General features: G+C 51.9%; 2 protein-coding genes across 3 annotated transcripts in view; both read left to right on the top strand.

Moving 5' to 3' along the window:
• Positions 1-12,978, top strand: part of KIAA0513 (KIAA0513 ortholog) — a 39,710-nt gene extending 26,732 nt beyond the window's left edge. Inside the window, exons 10-11 of one of the 2 annotated variants that reach the window (XM_076055038.1) lie at positions 3,614-3,708; positions 11,214-11,367. In XM_076055038.1, the coding sequence (XP_075911153.1) occupies positions 3,614-3,708; positions 11,214-11,275 (157 nt within the window). In that variant the 3' untranslated portion in view covers positions 11,276-11,367. Of the gene's footprint in view, positions 1-3,613; positions 3,709-6,481; positions 6,529-11,213 lie in introns of those variants that run through there. The other variant, XM_076055039.1, reaches the window with a different exon arrangement.
• A 5,001-nt stretch (positions 12,979-17,979) lies between these two features.
• The window catches only part of LOC116938397 (uncharacterized), a gene marked incomplete at its 5' end in the record, with an annotated part of 32,949 nt that continues 26,738 nt past the window's right edge, over positions 17,980-24,190 (top strand). The window contains 2 exons of the mRNA XM_076055037.1: positions 17,980-18,134; positions 23,267-23,320. Coding sequence (XP_075911152.1) covers positions 17,980-18,134; positions 23,267-23,320 — 209 coding nt within the window. The remainder of the gene's footprint in view (positions 18,135-23,266; positions 23,321-24,190) is intronic.

Raw genomic sequence — 24,190 nt, forward strand, 5'->3', positions numbered from 1 at the left:
CTACACTCACCACTACACTCACCACAAACACTCACCACTACACTCACCACAAACACTCACCACAAACACTCACCACAAACACTCACCACTAACACTCACCACAAACACTCACCACAAACACTCACCACTAACACTCACCACTACACTTACACAAACACTCACCACAAACACTCACCACTAACACTCACCACAAACACTCACCACACTCACCACACTCACAACAACACTCACCACTACACACCACTACACTCACCACAAACACTCACCACTACACTCACCACCACACTCACCACTAACACTCACCACAAACACTCACCACTAACACTCACCACTAACACTCACCACAAACACTCACCACTAACACTCACAACAACACTCACCACAAACACTCACCACTACACTCACCACCACACTCACCACAAACACTCACCACCACACTTACACAAACACTCACCACTACACTCACCACTACACTCACCACCACAATCACACAATCACTCATTCACAAGAACACTCACCACTACACTCACCACAAACACTCACCACTAACACTCACCACACTCACCACTACACTCACCACCACACTTACACAAACACTCACCACTACACTCACCACTACACTCACCACCACAATCACACAATCACTCATTCACACGAACACTCACCACAAACACTCACCACTAACACTCACCACACTCACCACTACACTCACCACTACACTTACACAAACACTCACCACAAACACTCACCACTACACTCACCACACTCACTACTACACTCACCACAAACACTCACCACTACACTCACCATACTCACTACTACACTCACCACAAACACTCACCACTACACTCACCACTACACTCACCACCACACTTACACAAACACCACTACACTCACCACCACACTTACACAAACACTCACCACTACACTCACCACCACACTTACACAAACACTCACCACAAACACTCACCACTACACTCACCACTACACTCACCACTACACTCACCACCACACTTACACAAACACTCACCACTACACTCACCACTACACTCACCACTACACTCACCACCACACTCACCACTACACTCACCACTACACTCACCACCACACTCACCACTACACTCACCACAAACACTCACCACACTCACGACAGCACTCACCACCACACTCATACAAACACTCATTCACAAACACTCACAAGAACACTCACACAAACACTCACCACACTCACCACTACACTCACCACTACACTCACCACTACACTCACCACTACACTCACCACAAACACTCACCACCACACTCACCACTACACTCACCACTACACTCACCACTACACTCACCACAAACACTCACCACACTCACAACAACACTCACCACCACACTCACACAAACACTCATTCACAAACACTCACAACAACACTCACACAAACACTCACCACACTCACCACTACACTCACCACTACACTCACCACTACACTCACCACTACACTCACCACAAACACTCACCACCACACTCACCACTACACTCACCACTACACTCACCACTACACTCACCACAAACACTCACCACAAACACTCACCACAAACACTCACCACTACACTCACCACTACACTCACCACTACACTCACCACAAACACTCACCACACTCATAACAACACTCACCACCACACTCACACAAACACTCATTCACAAACACTCACAACAACACTCACACAAACACTCACCACACTCACCACAACACTCACCACAACACTCACCACAAACACTCACCACACTCACAACAACACTCACCACAACACTCACCACAAACACTCACCACACTCACAACAACACTCACCACACTCACAACAACACTCACCACACTCACAACAACACTCACACAAACACTCACCACACTCACCACCACACTCACAACAACACTCACCACCACACTCACCACAACACTCACACAAACACTCACCACCACACTCACAACAAACACTCACCACACTCACCACCACACTCACAACAACACTCACTACAAACACTCACCACAAACACTCACCACACTCACAACAACACTCACCACAACACTGACAACAACACTCACACAACAACACCCACAACAACAACACTCACAACACTCTGTGTGTCTGTGTGTGTGTTTCTGTGTGTGTGTCTGTGTGTGTCTGTGTGTGTCTGTGTGTGTGTGTGTCTGTCTGTGTGTGTCTGTGTGTGTGTGTCTCTGTGTGTGTTTCTGTGTGTGTGTCTGTGTGTGTGTCTGTGTGTGTGTGTCTGTGTGTGTGTGTGTCTGTGTGTGTGTCTGTGTGTGTGTGTCTGTGTCTGTGTGTGTGACTGTGTGTGTGTGTGTGTGACTGTGTCTGTGTGTCTGTGTGTGTGTGTGTGACTTTGTCTGTGTGTGTCTGTGTGTGTGTGTGAGACTCTGTGTGTGTATGTCTGTCTGTGTGTGTCTGTGTGTGTGTCTGTGTGTGTGTGACTCTGTGTGTGACTATGTCTGTGTGTGTGTGTCTCTGTGTGTGTGACTGTGTGTGTGTCTCTGTGTGTGTGACTGTGTGTGTGTCTCTGTGTGTGTGACTGTGTGTGTGTGTGTCTGTGTGTGTGTGACTGTGTGTGTGTGTCACTGTGTGTGTGACTGTGTGACTGTGTGACTGTACGTGTGTGTGACTGTGTGACTGTGTGTGTGTGACTGTGTGTGCGACTGTGTGACTGTCTGTGTGTGTCTGTGTGTGTGTGTGTGACTGTGTATGTGTGTCTGTGTGTGACTGTGTGTGTATGTGACTGTGTGTGTGTGTGTCTCTGTGTGTGTGACTGTGTCTGTGTGTCTGTGTGTGACTGTGTGTGACTGTGTGTGTGTGTGTGACTGTGTGACTGTGTGACTGTGTGTGTATGTGACTGTGTGTGTGTGTGTCTCTGTGTGTGTGACTGTGTCTGTGTGTCTGTGTGTGACTGTGTGTGACTGTGTGTGTGTGTGTGACTGTGTGACTGTGTGTGTATGTGACTGTGTGTGTGTGTGACTGTGTGACTGTGTGTGTATGTGACTGTGTGTGTGTGTGACTGTGTGACTGTGTGACTGTCTGTGTGTGTGACTGTGTGACTGTGTGTGTGACTGTGTGTGTGTGTGACTGTGTGTGTGTGACTGTGTGTGTGTGTGTCTGTCACTGTGTGTGTGACTGTGTGTGTGTGTGACTGTGTGTGTCTGTGTGTGTGACTGTGTGACTGTGTGTGTGTGTGTGTGACTGTGTGACTGTGTGTGTGACTGTGTGACTGTGTGTGTGACTGTGTGACTGTGTGTGTGTGTGTGACTGTGTGTGACTGTGTGTGACTGTGTTTGTGTGTGTCTGTGTGTGACTGTGTGTGTGTGTGTCTGTGTGTGTGTGTGTCTGTGTGTGTCTGTGTGTGTGACTGTGTGACTGTGTGTGTGTGACTGTGTGTGACTGTGTGTGTGACTGTGTGTGTGACTGTGTGTGTATGACTGTGTGTGTGTGACTCTGTGTGTGACTCTGTGTGTGACTGTGTGTGTGTGACTGTGTGTGTGACTGTGTGTGTGTGACTGTGTGTGTGACTGTGTGTGTGACTGTGTGACTGTGTGTGTGACTGTCTGTGTGTGTGTAGGACGTTCATGCTCAACATGTTGGCGTTTGGGCTGGGCACGAAGTTCTGCCACGAGTTCTTGGAGAAGCACAGCACCATCGCTCACCTCGCCACAGGTGACACACAGCGAGTGTGACACACACAGCGAGTGTGACACACAGCGAGTGTGACACACAGTGACACACACAGTGTGACACACACAGTGTGACACACACAGCGAGTGTGACACACACAGTGTGACACACACACAGCACCATCGCTCACCTCGCCACAGGTGTCACACTCACAGCGAGTGTGACACACACAGTGTGACACACACAGCGAGTGTGACACACACAGTGACACACACAGTGTGACACACACACAGCACCATCGCTCACCTCGCCACAGGTGACACACACAGCGAGTGTGACACTCACAGTGACACACACAGTGTGACACACACACAGCGAGTGTGACACACACACAGCGAGTGTGACACACAGCGAGTGTGACACACAGCGAGTGTGACACACACACACAGCGAGTGTGACACACACACAGCGAGTGTGACACACACAGTGAGTGTGACACACACAGTGACACACACACAGCGAGTGTGACACACACACAGCACCATCGCTCACCTCGCCACAGGTGACACACTCACAGTGTGACACACACAGTGACACACACACAGTGTGACACACACAGCACCATCGCTCACCTCGCCACAGGTGACACACAGCGAGTGTGACACTCACAGTGTGACACACACAGTGTGACACTCACAGCACCATCGCTCACCTCGCCACAGGTGACACACACAGTGACACACACAGTGTGACACACACAGCGAGTGTGACACACAGCGAGTGTGACACACACAGTGACACACACAGTGTGACACACACAGCGAGTGTGACACACACAGTGACACACACAGTGTGACACACACAGCGAGTGTGACACACACAGTGACACACACAGTGTGACACACACAGCGAGTGTGACACACACAGCACCATCGCTCACCTCGCCACAGGTGACACACACAGTGACACACACAGTGTGACACACACAGCGAGTGTGACACTCACAGTGACACACACACAGCGAGTGTGACACACACACAGCGAGTGTGACACACACACAGCGAGTGTGACACACACAGCACCATCGCTCACCTCGCCACAGGTGACACACTCACAGTGTGACACACACAGCGAGTGTGACACTCACAGTGTGACACACACACAGCGAGTGTGACACACAGCGAGTGTGACACACAGTGACACACACAGTGTGACACACACAGCGAGTGTGACACTCACAGTGTGACACACACACAGCACCATCGCTCACCTCGCCACAGGTGACACACACAGCGAGTGTGACACTCACAGTGACACACACAGTGTGACACACACACAGCGAGTGTGACACACACACAGCGAGTGTGACACACACAGCACCATCGCTCACCTCGCCACAGGTGACACACTCACAGTGTGACACACACAGTGACACACACAGTGTGACACACACAGTGTGACACACACACAGCGAGTGTGACACACACAGTGACACACACACACAGTGTGACACACACAGCACCATCGCTCACCTCGCCACAGGTGTCACACTCACAGCGAGTGTGACACACACAGTGACACACACACAGCGAGTGTGACACACAGCGAGTGTGACACACAGCGAGTGTGACACACACACACAGCGAGTGTGACACACACAGCGAGTGTGACACACACACAGCGAGTGTGACACACACAGCGAGTGTGACACACACACAGCGAGTGTGACACACACAGTGAGTGTGACACACACAGTGACACACACACAGCGAGTGTGACACACACACAGCGAGTGTGACACACACACAGCGAGTGTGACACACACAGCGAGTGACACACACAGTGAGTGTGACACGCACACAGCGAGTGTGACACACAGCGAGTGTGACACACACAGTGACACACACAGTGACACACACACAGCGAGTGTGACACACACAGCGAGTGACACACACAGCGAGTGTGACACACACACACACAGCGAGTGTGACACACAGCGAGTGTGACACACACAGCGAGTGTGACACACAGCGAGTGTGACACACACACAGCGAGTGTGACACACACAGTGAGTGTGACACACAGTGAGTGTGACACACACAGTGAGTGTGACACACACAGTGAGTGTGACACACAGCGAGTGTGACACACACAGTGAGTGTGACACACACAGTGAGTGTGACACACAGCGAGTGTGACACACACAGCGAGTGTGACACACACAGTGAGTGTGACACACAGTGAGTGTGACACACACAGTGAGTGTGACACACACAGCGAGTGTGACACACACAGTGAGTGTGACACACAGCGAGTGTGACACACACACAGCGAGTGTGACACTCACACACACAGTGAGTGTGACACACACAGCGAGTGTGACACACACAGCGAGTGTGACACTCACAGCGAGTGTGACACACACAGTGAGTGTGACACACACACACAGTGAGTGTGACACACACACAGTGTGACACACACAGTGACACACACACAGCGAGTGTGACACACACACAGTGACACACACACAGCGAGTGTGACACACACAGTGAGTGTGACACACAGCGAGTGTGACACACACACAGTGACACACACACAGCGAGTGACACACACAGTGAGTGTGACACACACACAGTGAGTGTGACACACACAGTGAGTGTGACACACAGCGAGTGTGACACACAGCGAGTGTGACACACACAGCGAGTGTGACACACACACAGCGAGTGTGACACACAGCGAGTGTGACACACACAGTGACACACACACAGCGAGTGTGACACACACACAGCGAGTGTGACACACACAGTGACACACACACACAGTGTGACACACACAGCACCATCGCTCACCTCGCCACAGGTGTCACACTCACAGCGAGTGTGACACACACAGTGACACACACACAGCGCGTGTGACACACACACAGCGAGTGTGACACACACACAGCGAGTGTGACACACAGCGAGTGTGACACACACACAGCGAGTGTGACACACACAGCGAGTGTGACACACACACAGCGAGTGTGACACACACAGCGAGTGTGACACACACAGCGAGTGTGACACACACATTGAGTGTGACACACACAGTGACACACACACAGCGAGTGTGACACACACACAGCGAGTGTGACACACACAGCGAGTGACACACACAGTGAGTGTGACACACACACAGCGAGTGTGACACACAGCGAGTGTGACACACACACAGTGACACACACAGTGACACACACACAGCGAGTGTGACACACACAGCGAGTGTGACACACAGCGAGTGTGACACACACAGCGAGTGTGACACACAGCGAGTGTGACACACACACAGCGAGTGTGACACACACAGTGAGTGTGACACACACAGTGAGTGTGACACACACACAGTGAGTGTGACACACAGCGAGTGTGACACACACAGTGAGTGTGACACACACAGCGAGTGTGACACACACAGTGAGTGTGACACACACACAGCGAGTGTGACACACAGCGAGTGTGACACACACACAGTGTGACACACACACAGCGAGTGTGACACACACAGCGAGTGTGACACACACAGTGAGTGTGACACACAGCGAGTGTGACACACACACAGCGAGTGTGACACACACAGTGAGTGTGACACACAGCGAGTGTGACACACACACAGCGAGTGTGACACACACAGTGAGTGTGACACACACAGTGACACACACAGCGAGTGTGACACACACAGTGAGTGTGACACACACACACACAGTGTGACACACACAGCGAGTGTGACACACACAGTGAGTGTGACACACAGCGAGTGTGACACACACAGTGAGTGTGACACACACACACAGCGAGTGTGACACACAGCGAGTGTGACACTCACAGCGAGTGTGACACACACACAGTGACACACACAGTGAGTGTGACACACACACAGTGACACACACACAGTGACACACACACAGTGTGACACACACACACACAGTGAGTGTGACACACACACAGTGAGTGTGACACACAGCGAGTGTGACACTCACAGCGAGTGTGACACACACACAGTGACACACACAGCGAGTGTGACACACACAGTGAGTGTGACACACACACACACAGCGAGTGTGACACACACACAGTGACACACACAGTGAGTGTGACACACACACAGCGAGTGTGACACACACAGCGAGTGTGACACACACACAGTGAGTGTGACACACACACAGTGTGACACACACAGTGACACACACACAGCGAGTGTGACACACACACAGCGAGTGTGACACACACACAGTGACACACACAGCGAGTGTGACACACACAGTGAGTGTGACACACACACACACAGCGAGTGTGACACACACACAGTGACACACACAGTGAGTGTGACACACACACAGCGAGTGTGACACACACACAGTGACACACACACACAGCGAGTGTGACACACAGCGAGTGTGACACACACACAGCGAGTGTGACACTCACACACACAGTGAGTGTGACACACACAGTGAGTGTGACACACACACAGCGAGTGTGACACACACAGCGAGTGTGACACACACACAGCGAGTGTGACACACACAGCGAGTGTGACACACACACACAGTGAGTGTGACACACACACAGTGTGACACACACAGTGACACACACACAGCGAGTGTGACACACACACAGCGAGTGTGACACTCACACACACAGTGAGTGTGACACACACAGTGAGTGTGACACACACACAGCGAGTGTGACACACACAGCGAGTGTGACACACACACACAGTGAGTGTGACACACACACAGTGTGACACACACAGTGACACACACACAGCGAGTGTGACACACACACAGCGAGTGTGACACACACACAGTGACACACACAGCGAGTGTGACACACACACAGCGAGTGTGACACACACACAGTGACACACACAGCGAGTGTGACACACACACAGTGACACACACAGCGAGTGTGACACACACAGTGAGTGTGACACACAGCGAGTGTGACACACACACAGTGACACACACACACAGCGAGTGACACACACAGTGAGTGTGACACACACACAGTGAGTGTGACACACAGCGAGTGTGACACACACAGCGAGTGTGACACACACAGTGAGTGTGACACACACACAGCGAGTGTGACACACAGTGAGTGTGACACACAGCGAGTGTGACACAGCGAGTGTGACACACACAGCGAGTGTGACACTCACACACACAGCGAGTGTGACACACACAGCGAGTGTGACACACACACAGCGAGTGTGTGTCACACAGTGACACACACAGCGAGTGTGACACACACAGTGACACACACAGCGAGTGTGACACTCACAGCGAGTGTGACACACACAGCGAGTGTGACACACACAGTGACACACACAGCGAGTGTGACACTCACAGCGAGTGTGACACACACAGCGAGTGTGACACACAGCGAGTGTGACACACACAGTGAGTGTGACACACACACACACAGTGAGTGTGACACACACAGCGAGTGTGACACTCACAGCGAGTGTGACACACACACACACAGTGAGTGTGACACACACACAGTGACACACACACAGTGACACACACACAGTGACACACACACAGCGAGTGACACACACAGTGAGTGTGACACGCACACAGCGAGTGTGACACACAGCGAGTGTGACACACAGCGAGTGTGACACACACACACAGTGAGTGTGACACACACACAGTGAGTGTGACACACACAGTGAGTGTGACACACACAGCGAGTGTGACACACACACAGCGAGTGTGACACACAGCGAGTGTGACACACACAGCGAGTGTGACACACAGCGAGTGTGACACACAGCGAGTGTGACACACACACAGCGAGTGTGACACACACAGTGAGTGTGACACACACACAGCGAGTGTGACACTCACACACACAGCGAGTGTGACACACACAGCGAGTGTGACACACACACAGCGAGTGTGTGTCACACAGTGACACACACAGCGAGTGTGACACACACAGTGACACACACAGCGAGTGTGACACTCACAGCGAGTGTGACACACACAGCGAGTGTGACACACACAGTGACACACACAGCGAGTGTGACACTCACAGCGAGTGTGACACACACAGCGAGTGTGACACACAGCGAGTGTGACACACACAGTGAGTGTGACACACACACACACAGTGAGTGTGACACACACAGCGAGTGTGACACTCACAGCGAGTGTGACACACACACACACAGTGAGTGTGACACACACACAGTGACACACACACAGTGACACACACACAGTGACACACACACAGCGAGTGACACACACAGTGAGTGTGACACGCACACAGCGAGTGTGACACACAGCGAGTGTGACACACAGCGAGTGTGACACACACACACAGTGAGTGTGACACACACACAGTGAGTGTGACACACACAGTGAGTGTGACACACACAGCGAGTGTGACACACACACAGCGAGTGTGACACACAGCGAGTGTGACACACACAGCGAGTGTGACACACAGCGAGTGTGACACACAGCGAGTGTGACACACACACAGCGAGTGTGACACACACAGTGAGTGTGACACACACACAGTGACACTCACACACAGCGAGTGTGACACACAGCGAGTGTGACACACACACAGTGACACACACACACAGCGAGTGTGACACACAGCGAGTGTGACACACACACAGCGAGTGTGACACACATAGTGACACACACACAGCGAGTGTGACACACACAGCGAGTGTGACACACAGCGAGTGTGACACACACACAGTGAGTGTGACACACACACAGTGACACACACACAGTGTGACACACACACAGTGACACTCACAGCGAGTGTGACACACACACAGCGAGTGTGACACACACACAGCGAGTGTGACACACACACAGCGAGTGTGACACTCATAGTGACACACACAGCGAGTGTGACACACACACAGCGAGTGTGACACACACAGCGAGTGTGACACACAGCGAGTGTGACACACACACAGCGAGTGTGACACTCATAGTGACACACACAGCGAGTGTGACACACACACAGCGAGTGTGACACACAGCGAGTGTGACACACACACAGCGAGTGTGACACTCATAGTGACACACACAGCGAGTGTGACACACACACAGCGAGTGTGACACTCATAGTGACACACACAGCGAGTGTGACACACAGCGAGTGTGACACACACACAGTGAGTGTGACACTCATAGTGACACACACAGCGAGTGTGACACACACACAGCGAGTGTGACACACACAGCGAGTGTGACACTCATAGTGACACACACAGCGAGTGTGACACACACACAGCGAGTGTGACACACACAGCGAGTGTGACACACAGCGAGTGTGACACACACACAGTGTGACACTCACACAGTGACACACACACAGTGAGTGTCACACACACACAGTGAGTGTCACACACACACAGTGACACACACACAGTGTGACCTCTCTCCCCCTCTCCCTCCTCCCCCCTGCCCCCTCCCCTCTCACCCCTCCCCCCTCTCCCCCCTCCCCCCTCCCACGTCATCACCACAGAGCAGCACGTGCTGCTCAAGAACCAGATCCAGGAGATGGCCGACGAAGTTGGCCTTCAGTAGGTGTGGTGGTGACAGTGATGGTGGTGATGGTGGTGGTGACAGTGGTGGTGGTGATGGTGGTGATGATGGTGGTGGTGGTGATGGTGGTGACAGTGGTGGTGGTGATGGTGGTGGTGGTGACAGTGGTGGTGGTGATGGTGGTGGTGGTGACAGTGGTGGTGGTGATGGTGGTGGTGGTGACAGTGGTGGTGGTGATGGTGGTGGTGGTGACAGTGGTGGTGGTGACGGTGGTGGTGGTGACAGTGGTGGTGGTGACAGTGGTGGTGGTAGTGGTGGTGGCGGTGACGGTGGTAGTGGTAGTGGTGGTGATGGTGGTGACAGTGGTGGTGGTGGTGGTGACGGTGGTGGTGGTGACGGTGGTGGTGGTGACGGTGGTGGTGGTGACGGTGGTGGTGGTGATGGTGGTGGTGGTGATGGTGGTTGTGGTGGTGGTGGTGGTGGTGACGGTGGTGGTGGTGGTGATGACAGTGGTGACGGTGATGGTGGTGGTGATGGTGACGGTGGTGGTGATGGTGGTGGTGATGGTGGTGGTGGTGATGGTGGTGGTAGTGGTAGTAGTGGTGGTGGTGATGGTGGTGGTGACAGTGGTGGTGATGGTGGTGACGGTGACGTTGTGTATATCCGGTGACGTTGCAAGCGGCGCTCGGCGGCGGCCGAAGTTTCTCTTCTCGGTTGAAATTTTTTCCGATTCCTTCACCACCACCGCCGCCAGAATCGAGAGAGAGGGTGGCGGCGGTGACGTCATCGTCGTCATTGTCATCATCATCATTGTCATTGTCATCATCATTGTCATCATCATCATCATTGTCATCATCATTGCCATCATCATCAATGTCATCATCGTCATCATTATCATCATTGTCATCATCATTGTCATAATCATCATCATCATTGTCATCATTATCATCATTGTCATCATCATCATTGTCATCATCATCATTGTCATCATCATCATTGTCATCATCATTGTCATAATCATCATCGTCATCATCATTGTCATCATCATCATCATTGTCATCATCATTGTCATAATCATCATCGTCATCATCATTGTCATCATCATCATTGTCATCATCATCATCGTCATCATTATCATCATCGTCATCATCGTCATCATTGTCATCATCATTGTCATCGTCATCATCATTATCATCATCGTCATCATCATTGTCATCATCGTCATCATCATTGTCATCATCATCATTGTCATAATCATCATCGTCATCATCGTCATTATCATCATCATTGTCATCATCATCATCGTCATCTTCATCATCATCATTGTCATCATCATTGTCATCATCATCGTCATGATCGTCGTCGTCATGATCACCGCTACCGCACCGGTACTGTAGCGGTCAGCGCTGGGTCTGTCCACGTGACCTCCTCCTGCACCTAGCCTGGCACAGCAGTCAACCCACGGCAGCTGCTGGGTCTGTCCACGTGACCTCCTGCACCTAGCCTGGCACAGCAGTCAGCCCATGTCACCTGCTGGGTCTGTCCACGTGACCTCCTCCTGCACCTAGCCTGGCACAGCAGTCAGCCCATGTCACCTGCTGGGTCTGTCCACGTGACCTCCTGCTGCACCTAGCCTGGCACAGCAGTCAACCCACGGCAGCTGCTGGGTCTGTCCACGTGACCTGCACCTAGCCTGGCACAGCAGTCAGCCCATGTCACCTGCTGGGTCTGTCCCGTGACCTCCTCCTCCTCCTGCACCTAGCCTGGCACAGCAGTCAACCCATGGCACCTGCTGGGTCTGTCCACGTGACCTCCTCCTGCACCTAGCCTGGCACAGCAGTCAACCCATGGCACCTGCTGGGTCTGTCCCATGACCTGCACCTAGCCTGGCACAGCAGTCAACCCATGGCACCTGCTGGGTCTGTCCACGTAAACCTCCTCCTGCCAAGCTGGGCGTTCGACACTTCACGTGACTGCCTCGACGTGCACCTAGCCTGGCACGGGCGCCGTGACGACGTCACCGCCGTTCAGTGGCCAGTGGCGACTGCTGCTGCTGCTGTTGGTGTTGTTTGTTGTTGTTGTTGTTGTCGTCTGTGCGAGTGGTGGTGCAGCGGTTAGCGCTACGCCACCGAGGGTCGATCCCCGCTCAGCAGCCAACGCCGCTGCTGACGAGCACCTGGACCCGGTGCCGGGCCTACCCCTAGGTCGGCTCGGCCTCAAATAAATATCGCCACTCGGGGAGACAAAGGCGGCCGGGCGTGGCGCTGACTGACCAAACAGCACTTTCGTAGGCTGTGAGATGTTGACCACCTCGCCCGGTATACAGGAGGTCTATGTGGAGTCTGTGTCTCTCTCATCATCATTATTATCATGGTGGCTATGAGATGTTGACTACCTCGCCTGGTCTACAGGAGGTCTATGTGGAGTCTGTGTCTCTCTCTCATCATCATCATCATCACGGTGGCTATGATATGTTGACTACCTCGCCTGGTCTACAGGAGGTCTATGTGGAGTCTGCGTCTCTCTCTCATCATCATCATCACGGTGGCTATGAGATGTTGACTACCTCGCCTGGTCTACAGGAGGTCTATGTGGAGTCTGTGTCTCTCATCATCCACTGTGGCTATGAGATGTTGACTACCTCGCCTGGTATACAGGAGGTCTATGTGGAGTCTGCGTCTCTCTCTCATCATCATCATCATCCACTGTGGCTAGGAGATGTTGACTACCTCGCCTGGTCTACAGGAGGTCGTGGGTTCCATCCCGACCCTGACGATGCCTGCTACTGCTGCTGCTGTAGATGTGGAGTCTGCGTCTCTCTCATCATCATCATCACGGTGGCTGTGAGATGTTGACCACCTCGTCTGTTATAAAAGAGGTCGTGTGTTTTATCCCAACCCTGACGACGCCTGCTGCTGCTGTATATTTGGAGTCTGCGTCTCTCTCTCGTCATCATCGTAGTGGCTAGGAGATGTTAACTATCTCGCCTGGTACGCAGGAGGTCGTAGATTACTCACACAGTAGAGACCCACAGACTACTCACACAGTAGAGACCCACAGACTACTCACACAGTAGAGACCCACAGACTACTCACACAGTAGAGACCCACAGACTACTCACACAGTAGAGACCCATAGACTGCTCACACAGTAGAGACCCACAGACTACTCACACAGTAGAGACCCACAGACTACTCACACAGTAGAGACCCACAGACTACTCACACAGTAGAGACCCACAGACTACTCACACAGTAGAGACCCACAGACTACTCACACAGTAGAGACCCACAGACTACTCACACAGTAGAGACCCATAGACTACTCACACAGTAGAGACCCACAGACTACTCACACAGTAGAGACCCACAGACTACTCACACAGTAGAGACCCATGGACTACTCACACAGTAGAGACCCACGGACTACTCACACAGTAGAGACCCATAGACTACTCACACAGTAGAGACCCACAGACTACTCACACAGTAGAGACCCACAGACTACTCACACAGCAGAGACCCACAGACTACTCACACAGAGACCCACAGACTACTCACATTAGAGACCCATAGACTACTCACACAGTAGAGACCTACAGACTACTCACACAGTAGAGACCCATAAACTACTCACACAGTAGAGACCCATAGACTACTCACAGTAGAGACCCACAGACTACTCACACAGTAGAGACCCATAGACTACTCACACAGTAGAGACCCACAGACTACTCACACAGTAGAGACCCACAGACTACTTACACAGTAGAGACCCACAGACTACTCACATAGTAGAGACCCATATACTACTCAGTAGAGACCCACAGACTACTCACAGTAGAGACCCACAGACTACTCACACAGTAGAGACCCACAGACTACTCACACAGTAGAGACCCATAGACTACTCACACAGTAGAGACCCACAGACTACTCACACAGTAGAGACCCACAGACTACTCACACAGTAGAGACCCATGGACTACTCACACAGTAGAGACCCACGGACTACTCACACAGTAGAGACCCATAGACTACTCACACAGTAGAGACCCACAGACTACTCACACAGAGACCCACAGACTACTCACACAGTAGAGACCCACAGACTACTCACACAGAGACCCACAGACTACTCACATTAGAGACCCATAGACTACTCACACAGTAGAGACCTACAGACTACTCACACAGTAGAGACCCATAAACTACTCACACAGTAGAGACCCATAGACTACTCACAGTAGAGACCCACAGACTACTCACACAGTAGAGACCCATAGACTACTCACACAGTAGAGACCCACAGACTACTCACACAGTAGAGACCCACAGACTACTTACACAGTAGAGACCCACAGACTACTCACATAGTAGAGACCCATATACTACTCAGTAGAGACCCACAGACTACTCACAGTAGAGACCCACAGACTACTCACACAGTAGAGACCCACAGACGACTCACACAGTAGAGACCCACAGACTACTCACACAGTAGAGACCCACAGACTACTCACACAGTAGAGACCCACAGACTACTCAGAGACCCACAGACTACTCACACAGTAGAGACCCACAGACTACTCAGAGACCCACAGACTACTCACACAGTAGAGACCCACAGACTACTCACACAGTAGAGACCCACAGACTACTCACACAGTAGAGACCCATAGACTACTCACACAGTAGAGACCCATAGACTACTCACACAGTAGAGACCCACAGACTACTCACACAGTAGAGACCCACAGACTACTCACACAGTAGAGACCCACAGACTACTCACACAGTAGAGACCCACAGACTACTCACACAGTAGAGACCCACAGACTACTCACACAGTAGAGACCCACAGACTACTCACACAGTAGAGACCCATAGACTGCTCACACAGTAGAGACCCACAGACTACTCACACAGTAGAGACCCACAGACTACTCACACAGTAGAGACCCACAGACTACTCACACAGTAGAGACCCACAGACTACTCACACAGTAGAGACCCACAGACTACTCACAGTAGAGACCCACAGACTACTCACACAGTAGAGACCCATAGACTACTCACACAGTAGAGACCCACAGACTACTCACACAGTAGAGACCTACAGACTACTCACACAGTAGAGACCCACGGACTACTCACACAGTAGAGACCCACGGACTACTCACACAGTAGAGACCCATAGACTACTCACACAGTAGAGACCCACAGACTACTCACACAGTAGAGACCCACAGACTACTCACACAGTAGAGACCCACAGACTACTCACACAGAGACCCACAGACTACTCACATTAGAGACCCATAGACTACTCACACAGTAGAGACCTACAGACTACTCACACAGTAGAGACCCATAAACTACTCACACAGTAGAGACCCATAGACTACTCACAGTAGAGACCCACAGACTACTCACACAGTAGAGACCCATAGACTACTCACACAGTAGAGACCCACAGACTACTCACACAGTAGAGACCCACAGACTACTCACACAGTAGAGACCCACAGACTACTTACACAGTAGAGACCCACAGACTACTCACATAGTAGAGACCCATATACTACTCAGTAGAGACCCACAGACTACTCACAGTAGAGACCCACAGACTACTCACACAGTAGAGACCCACAGACGACTCACACAGTAGAGACCCACAGACTACTCACACAGTAGAGACCCACAGACTACTCACACAGTAGAGACCCACAGACTACTCAGAGACCCACAGACTACTCACACAGTAGAGACCCACAGACTACTCAGAGACCCACAGACTACTCACACAGTAGAGACCCACAGACTACTCACACAGTAGAGACCCACAGACTACTCACACAGTAGAGACCCACAGACTACTCACACAGTAGAGACCCATAGACTACTCACACAGTAGAGACCCATAGACTACTCACACAGTAGAGACCCACAGACTACTCACACAGTAGAGACCCACAGACTACTCACACAGTAGAGACCCACAGACTACTCACACAGTAGAGACCCATAGACTACTCACACAGTAGAGACCCACAGACTTCCCCCGCGCCTAATAATACTTTTGCTACGTACGGTGCGAAAAAAGTTCAACACGTAAAGCAGTGATGACGTCATCGCGCTCCGTTCCTTGAGTGCATCCAGTAAGCGTCGACGTCATCGCTGCTTATTTATCGGCTTTGCGTAATGACGTCATTTCCCACGGCTCTCGACCGGTTTGCGGCGTCCAAGACATGACGTCATCGAGCACAGTCCCAATGCAAGCTCAATTTAGCATACTGACGTCATCACGAAATTCTGTCGTAATGGCAGGTTCTGGCGTGATTACGTCATCAGATTTTCCCGGCGTAATTACGGTTGTGGTGTACGTACGTCATCGCGCAGTCCCGGTGGAATTGCGGTTGTGACGTGATGACGTATGTGCGCATTCCTCGCGACAACGTTGAAAATACGTCACAAACATGGACGCGCATCTTTCGACGTCACCAGGGTAACCAAAAGGTGATGTCACTGTTGGAGCGACCAGAAGGCCCGGTGACGTCATCGAACCGCCGACACTTCTTCGCGGATATCCGATACGCAATTTTTTTTGCGTGACGTCGCCGCAGCACCCCCACCCCGTTCTGTCACCAGTCGCGATGACGCACTCGTCACGACCGGCGGTCCCCAACGGCGACGTCACGTCCGGTAGTTGATACCCAGCGGTGTGTGTGTGGGCGGTGACGTCATCATCACGCGGCTGCCGTGACGTCATGTCACCCGCGCGCGCACTTTGACGTCACCCCCCGCCGTCGCCACGGCAACCCCGCGGCGTCCACCGCGCGTGGCGTCTTAAGAATTCCCTCTGAAGAGCCTCAAGAAAGTTTAAAACAACAACAAGAAGGGTGAGTGTCAGTGTGTGTGTGTATGTATGTGTGTAGTGTGTGTGTTAGTGTGTGTGTGTTAGTGTGTGTTAGTGTGTGTGTATGTATGTGTGTAGTGTGTGTGTATGTAGCCGAAACAGCTTTTGTTCGGCCGGATCGAGGGGGCTAAGCGGGCGCGGCACGGGCTAGAGAAGAGATGGAGTGATGTGGTACAGGAGGACGTGGAGCTGAGTGGACTTGCCGATGACCGGTACCAGCCGTGTCAAGATCGGCCTCTGTGGAGGAGGCTCGTGAAGGACGCTACTGGGCAGTTGGAGGCAGTCGCCCTCCAACAACAACGGAGGGCGGAGGAGCGACGCTCACAACAGCGAGCGGAGCGCAGGGTGGCTAAAGCACAGCAGGTTGGCACAGTAGGGGGCACAGGTGGTGCATCAGCCAGTCATCTCAGTCAGTCGACCCGTGGCACCTGCTGGGTCTGCCCCGTGACCTCCTGCCAGCGGGCGTTCGACACTTCACGTGGCCTCAGGGTGCACATAGCCTGGCACAAGCGTCGTGGTGACGTCACCGCCACTTAGTGGCGAATGGCGGTTGTTGTTGTTAGTGTGTGTGTGTACGTGTACGTATGTGTATGTGTGTATGTAGTGTGTGTCAGTGTGTGTGTGTGTTAGTGTGTGTGTTAGTGTGTGTTAGTGTGTGTATGTATGTGTGTATGTAGTGTGAGTGTCAGTGTATGTATGTGTGTATGTGTGTGTGTATGTAGTGTGTGTGTATGTAGTGTGTGTTAGTGAGTGTATGTAGTGTGTGTTAGTGAGTGTCAGTGTGTGTGTGTATGTAGTGTGTGTATGTGTATGTAGTGTGTGTGTGTGTATGTAGTGTGTGTTAGTGAGTGAGTGTCAGTGTGTGTGTGTATGTAGTGTGTGTGTATGTAGTGTGTGTTAGTGAGTGTGTGTTAGTGAGTGTGTGTGTTAGTGTGTGTGTTAGTGTGTGTGTTAGTGTGTGTGTTAGTGTGTGTGTGTTAGTGTGTGTGTTAGTGTGTGTGTTAGTGTGTGTGTGTCTGTGTGTGCGGTGCCGGACGGGCAACTCTGTCGTGGACAGCGCTGTGGGGGGAGATCCAATTTTGATTGGCTCCTCCCCTCATGGCATATGTGTCCACCACAGGGGCTAAACGGGGGCTCTGGACTGGTGCGAGGGGCTGGTAACCCCTCCACCTTCAATTAATTACCACGAAACTACGAATTAAACTGAAATATGTAACAACTAAGCTTGTGCCGGAGGCCCCGGGGGGCCAGGCGTCTATGACGTCTCCTGGCCAAACCCCAATTGGCGGAGCCAGGAGATTGAATACCTACCCTCGGGGCTACTCCAGAAACAACGAAAAGCCACTACGGTTGGCCACGTGGAATGTTCGAACGCTCACTGCAGAGGAGAGGCTGCCACTCCTCTGTCGGGAGCTGGACCGGTACCGCCTGGATCTTTGCGGCATTCAGGAGGTCCGGTGGACCGGCTCTGGCTCCTGCCACCATGAGGGGTGGACAGTCCTCTACTCGGGGCAGCAGACTGCCAAACAACAGGGTGTGGGTCTTATTTTGAACAAAAGAATGAAGGGGGCGTGGGAGCGTGGCGGTGAGGTGTGGGAAGCTGTAAGCCCCAGGCTACTTTGGGCTCGCCTTCCCATCAACCGGAGGCGAGGAATGGTGGTCGTGGTTACTTATGCCCCCACCGAAGATGAACATCCGTGGAGGGATGCAGGCAAAGCCGATGAGTCAGATGCCTTCTATGACCTCCTGTCACAGGTGCTGGCTAAAGTGGCCCCTCGGGATAGAGTCATCATGTTGGGTGACTTCAATGCCCGAGTTGGTCATGATACTGGCACCTGGTCTGGAGTGATTGGAGGGCATGGGCCAGATCAGCTCAATAACAACGGTAGGAGGCTGCTAGATTTTTGTGCAGCCCATGGGCTTGAAATTACCAACACGCTGTTCCGGCATCGGCGCATCCACACAACATCATGGATGCATGCCGGGTCCAAGCAAGAACATCTGCTGGACTACATAGTGACGGACCAGCGAATGCGAGCCCATGTCCTTGACACCAGGACCTACCGTGGAGCTGATCTGCCCTCTGACCATCGACTAGTCATCTGTAAGATGCGCCTGCCATTCTTCCACTCTGGTGGTGGGTGTACACCCAGGACCCCATTCCAACCTAAAGTGGCCTGGTCTCAGTTATCTGATGAAAGTTGCAAGCGAGAATTTCATCATCGCTTGTGGCTGGGATTGGCATCGTCCCCGACTCCTCCTGATGTCGAGGGTAAATGGGCGAGGTTTAGGACTGTGACTCATGCAGCTGCAATGGCTGCTTTGGGTACGCGGTCCAGACCTCCCCAGACACCCTGGATGACAGAGGAGTTGTTCACGATGGTTGAGAAAAAGCGACAGGCCCACTGTCATCGGCTACAGAATCCCACGTCAGAGAATGAGGAGGCTTACCGCAGCCTTCGCTCGGAGGTTCGGAGAGCCGTGAGGCGCTGCAAGGATGGGTGGTGGTCGCGGGTTGCTGAGGAGATGGAGTCTGCCTCAGTGGCCCGTGATCACAAATCTCTATTTAACTCCATCAAAAAAGTAACCTGCAGCGCCACACCTATTACCATCATTAGGGGAAAAAACGGTGATCCAATTTCCGACCCCCAGGAACAGGTTCGCAGATTTGCTGAGCATTTCTGTGAGGTCCTGGGGGAGGGAAAATCCCTCAGCCAGGAAAACATCGTGGCACAAAGTGAGGATGACCCTGCTGAGGCTGCGGTGCCTCAAATATTGGATGAAGTCACCCCATGTGAGTGGCTGGCTGAGGTGCCATCTGCTGAGGAAGTATTGAAGGCGATCCGGAGTCTGAGACCAGGAAAGGCAGCGGGCAGAGATGATCTCCCAAGCGAAATGCTGAGGGAGGGTGGCGTTTGTGCACAGACTGCCCTATATGACATCATAACAACAGTCTGGACCACTGGACGGGTTCCGCAGGATTGGAAGGATGCCCTGGTGGTCCCCCTTTTTAAGAAGGGGGACCGCACAGACTGTAACAACTACAGGGGCATCTCACTCCTCAGTGTGCCGGGAAAGGTCCTGGCAAGGATTATTCAGCATCGCCTTGCCAGGCACGCTGAGGAGAGGCTTGCGGAGCCCCAATGCGGTTTCAGGAAAGGGCGGTCCTGCACAGATGCCATATTTTCTGTCCGTCTGCTACAGCAGAGGTGTAGGGAATTCCAACAAGACCTACATCTCTGCTTTATTGACCTGGTCAAGGCCTATGATACCATCAGTAGGCCTGGGCTCTGGGTCGTTCTTCGTGCTTTTGGAGTACCTGACCCTCTGCTCACGATCATTAAGGACCTTCATGATGGTGAGCGGGCCCGGGTAAAACTACGTGGCCAGGAGTCAGAGCCATTCCCTGTACACCTTGGGGTGCGACAGGGATGTCCTCTGGCTCCCACATTATTTAACATCTATTTTGACCACGTAGTTCGTGAAGCCTTCAATAGCTGTACCGGGGGAATCTCCATATGGTACAGATATAATGGGAGGCTAATCGATGCCCGGGTGCGGTCAAGGGATGGCTCCCTATTGCTCAACCACGTTATGTATGCTGATGACTTGGTAATAGCTGCTCAGTCAGAGGAGGAGTTGGAGACGCTGCTGCTGAGACTGGAGCGTGCCACTAAGAGGTGGGGCCTTACCATCAGCCCCACCAAAACTAAGCACCTGCCTGGGTATTTTGTACCATCGGACACTCCACCCCCACAACTCCCAATCGGTGATGGGGCAGTTGTGGAGAGAGTGGAGAGTTTCCCATACCTGGGCAGTGTGCTTATGACTGGCTCCAGTTTAACAGCAGAGGTCTCACTCCGAATCAGTCGAGCGGCAATATCTTTTCATCGGTTGCGTAACGCTGTGTGGAAGCTACCTGGTCTGTCGCTCCGCACTAAGCTTCAGGTCTTCTCGGCCACGGTCATTCCCTCCCTTCTCTACGCTTGCGAAACGTGGACCCCCCTAATGGAACATCTTCGCCGGTTAGAAACATTTAGGCTGGCCTGCCTACGATCCATCCTGGGTTTAACCAGACTGGATTGTGTGAGGAGCTCACAAATCCTTGAAAGATCTGGGCAGGGTCCCATCGGTGAGCTCCTCCGGCAGGCAAGGCTGCGATGGCTGGGTCATGTAGCCCGCATGCCCAGCCACCGCATGCCGAAACAGCTTTTGTTTGGCCGGATTGAGGGGGCTAAGCGGGCGCGGCACGGGCTAGAGAAGAGATGGAGTGATGTGGTACAGGAGGACGTGGAGCTGAGTGGACTTGCCGATGACTGGTACCAGCGGTGTCAAGATCGGCCTCTGTGGAGGAGGCTCGTGAAGGATGCTACTGGGCAGTTGGAGGCAGTCGCCCTCCAACAACAACGGAGGGCGGAGGAGCGACGCTCACAACAGCGAGCTGAGCGCCGGGTGGCTAAAGCACAGCAGGTTGGCACAGTAGGGGGCACAGGTGGTGCATCAGCCAGTCATCTCAGTCAGTCGACCCGTGGCACCTGGGTCTGCCCCGTGACCTCCTGCCAGCGGGCGTTCGACACTTCACGTGGCCTCAAGGTGCACATAGCCTGGCACAAGCGTCGTGGTCACGTCACCGCCACTTATTGGCGAATGGCGGTTGTTGTTGTGTGTGTGTGTATGTGTCTGTGTGTTTGTGTGTGTATGTCTGTGTATGTGTGTATGTCTGTGTGTGTATGTGTGTGTATGTCTGTGTGTGTGTATGTGTGTGTGTCTGTTTGTATGTGTGTGTATGTCTGTGTGTGTGTCTGTGTGTATGTCTGTGTGTATGTCTGTGTGTGTGTATGTGTGTATGTCTGTGTGTGTGTCTGTGTGTCTGTGTGTATGTGTGTGCATGTCTGTGTGTGTGTATGTGTGTATGTCTGTGTGTGTGTCTGTTTGTATGTGTGTGCATGTCTGTGTGTGTGTATATGTCTGTGTGTGTGTCTGTGTGTGTGTGTCTGTGTGTATGTATGTGTATGTCTGTGTGTGTGTCTGTGTGTATGTGTGTGTATGTCTGTGTGTGTGTCTGTGTGTATGTCTGTGTGTATAAAAACATTAACGTTTTGTATCAATCACCAGCACCTGTGCGGGGGTGTGTCCCGTGGCGTTGGTCAAGCGATGTCAAAGCTCAAGGTACGAACCCCCCTCAACACACACGAGACATAGAGTTGTTGTTGTGTTTGTTGTTGTTGTGTGTTTGTTGTTGTTGTGTGTTTGTTGTTGTTGTGTGTTTGTTGTTGTGTGTTTGTTGTTGTTGTGTTGTTGTTGTTGTGTTTGTTGTTGTTGTTGTTGCGTAAGATCGCGTACAAATTAAGTAAACACGAATGCTGCGTGTCGTCAAACCTGCCACCACCCGACACGGCCACCTGGTCAGGTTGTGTGCGTCACGTTGTAGTGTGTGTACTCTCCAACTCACTACACTGTACACTACACTATACACTACACTATACACTACTATACACTGCACTATACACTACACTATACACTACACTACACTACTACACACTACAGTACTATGCACTACACTATACACTATACACTACATTATACACTACATTATACACTGCACTATACACTGCACTATACACTACACTATACACTACATTATACACTACATTATACACTACATTATACACTGCACTATACACTACACTATACACTACACTACTATACACTACACTATACACTACACTACTACACACTACACTACTACACACTACAGTACTATACACTACACTACTATACACTATACTATACACTACACTACTATACACTACACTTCTATAAACACTACTATACACTACACTACTATACACTATACACTACACACTACACTACACTATACACTACACACTACACTATACACTACAATATACACTACACTACACACTACACTATACACTATATTACACACTACTATACACTACACTACACACTACACTATACACTACAATATACACTACACTACACACTATACTACACACTATACTACACACTACTATA

This window comes from Petromyzon marinus, chromosome 69 (assembly GCF_048934315.1).
Source record: "Petromyzon marinus isolate PM22_M1 ecotype Great Lakes invasive population chromosome 69, UKy_Petmar_22M1.pri1.0, whole genome shotgun sequence".
Classification (NCBI taxonomy): Eukaryota; Metazoa; Chordata; class Hyperoartia; order Petromyzontiformes; family Petromyzontidae; genus Petromyzon; species Petromyzon marinus.